The following is a 1,355-nucleotide window of genomic DNA, read 5'->3' as shown; positions in this document are numbered from 1 at the left end:
TTTTCAAATGTTTTCCTTTCCCCTAGGTAGCGGTCAAATCCTCAGAAGATAGCTCTACATCTGCTCTGCCACTAAAGGATAAAGATATTGTAACCCGTCTGTTAGGTGGTTACTGTAAATAGTGTACACATGTTATTGTTGTTCATATAAGGACTAGGGTTTTGGGCTTTAGAACTTGTGAATCTAGTGTTGTAATGACTCTAAACATGTTATGTTTCTGAATTAATAAATATTTTTTGGCCTAAAGACATTCCGCTGTATATGAGTTATATATTGGTATCAAAGTTATTCAACAAGAGTTATTAGGCAGTAAGTGTCAACCAAAGGGTTGATAACTACTGCAGTCATGCCCTTTCCTAGGCTCAGCGGGTGGTCTGGAATGGGGTGTGACATAGTCAGTACCTCCAAGAAGGATTGGTCACCTAAGCTCGATGAAGCATTATGGACATACAAGACTGCCTTCAAAACTCCAATAGGCATGTCCCCATATGCTCTAGTCTTCAGAAAAGCTTGTCATCTGCCTCTCGAGTTGGAACACAAGGCAATATGGGCAAGCAAAAAGCTGAACGTTGATCTATCAAGCGCAGGGGAAGTTCGGAATTTGCAATTGAACGAGTTGGTCGAGTGGCGAATGAATGCCTACGAAAATGCCAAGCTTTATAAAGAACGAACCAAGAAGTGGCATAACGACCGCATAAGCAACCGGACATTCTCTGAGGGTCAACAGGTACTTATATTTAATGCACGTTTGTGATTGTTTCCAGGGAAGTTGAAGTCCCGCTAGTCAGGTCCATTCCGCATCAAGACTATCTTTCCCCATGGCGTAGTGGAGCTAACAACTGAAGATGGGAGCAATGCATTCAAAGTCAATGGTCAACGAATTAAGCCCTACTATGGGGGCAATGTGGAACGACGCATGGAAACCATCGACTTAGGCAAGTAGGATTGATTGCTTGTGGGGATGCTATTGCGATAACTCTAAAAAACTTCTTTCAATCAACATCCCTATATCTATGTTTAATCGCTTTCTTTACAGATTTCCTTTACGGTTTTCTACATTGCGTTATTTACTGTTTACTAGTATAGACTTTACTGATTTATGAGTTTACTTTCAGTTTAATTCGATTGCGTTATTTCCATGCTTTGTTCAATTTCCTTACTTTTCTACATTAGTTGCACGGTTTTTAAATTTCTGTGAATGACAGAATAAAAAGAAAATGAACACCGCAAAGTCTTATCGACTGGGTGCATCTTGCGCTAACAAGATACACTTTGCGTCCATCTTACACAAATGCATTGCGCTAAGGGGTGTGTTGGCGCGTATGTATTCTGCGTCCGTCTTTAGCGAAAACGTA

General features: G+C 40.6%; 1 protein-coding gene across 1 annotated transcript; it reads left to right on the top strand.

Moving 5' to 3' along the window:
• The first annotated feature begins 379 nt into the window (after positions 1–379).
• LOC120069156 lies at positions 380–754 on the top strand. The gene has a single exon (XM_039020832.1). The coding sequence runs from the start codon at positions 380–382 to the stop codon at positions 752–754; it is 375 nt and encodes a 124-aa protein (XP_038876760.1).
• The last annotated feature ends 601 nt before the right edge of the window (positions 755–1,355 follow it).

This window comes from Benincasa hispida, unplaced genomic scaffold (assembly GCF_009727055.1).
Source record: "Benincasa hispida cultivar B227 unplaced genomic scaffold, ASM972705v1 Contig261, whole genome shotgun sequence".
Taxonomy (NCBI): domain Eukaryota; kingdom Viridiplantae; phylum Streptophyta; class Magnoliopsida; order Cucurbitales; family Cucurbitaceae; genus Benincasa; species Benincasa hispida.
This window is presented reverse-complemented; position numbering and strand designations above follow the sequence as displayed.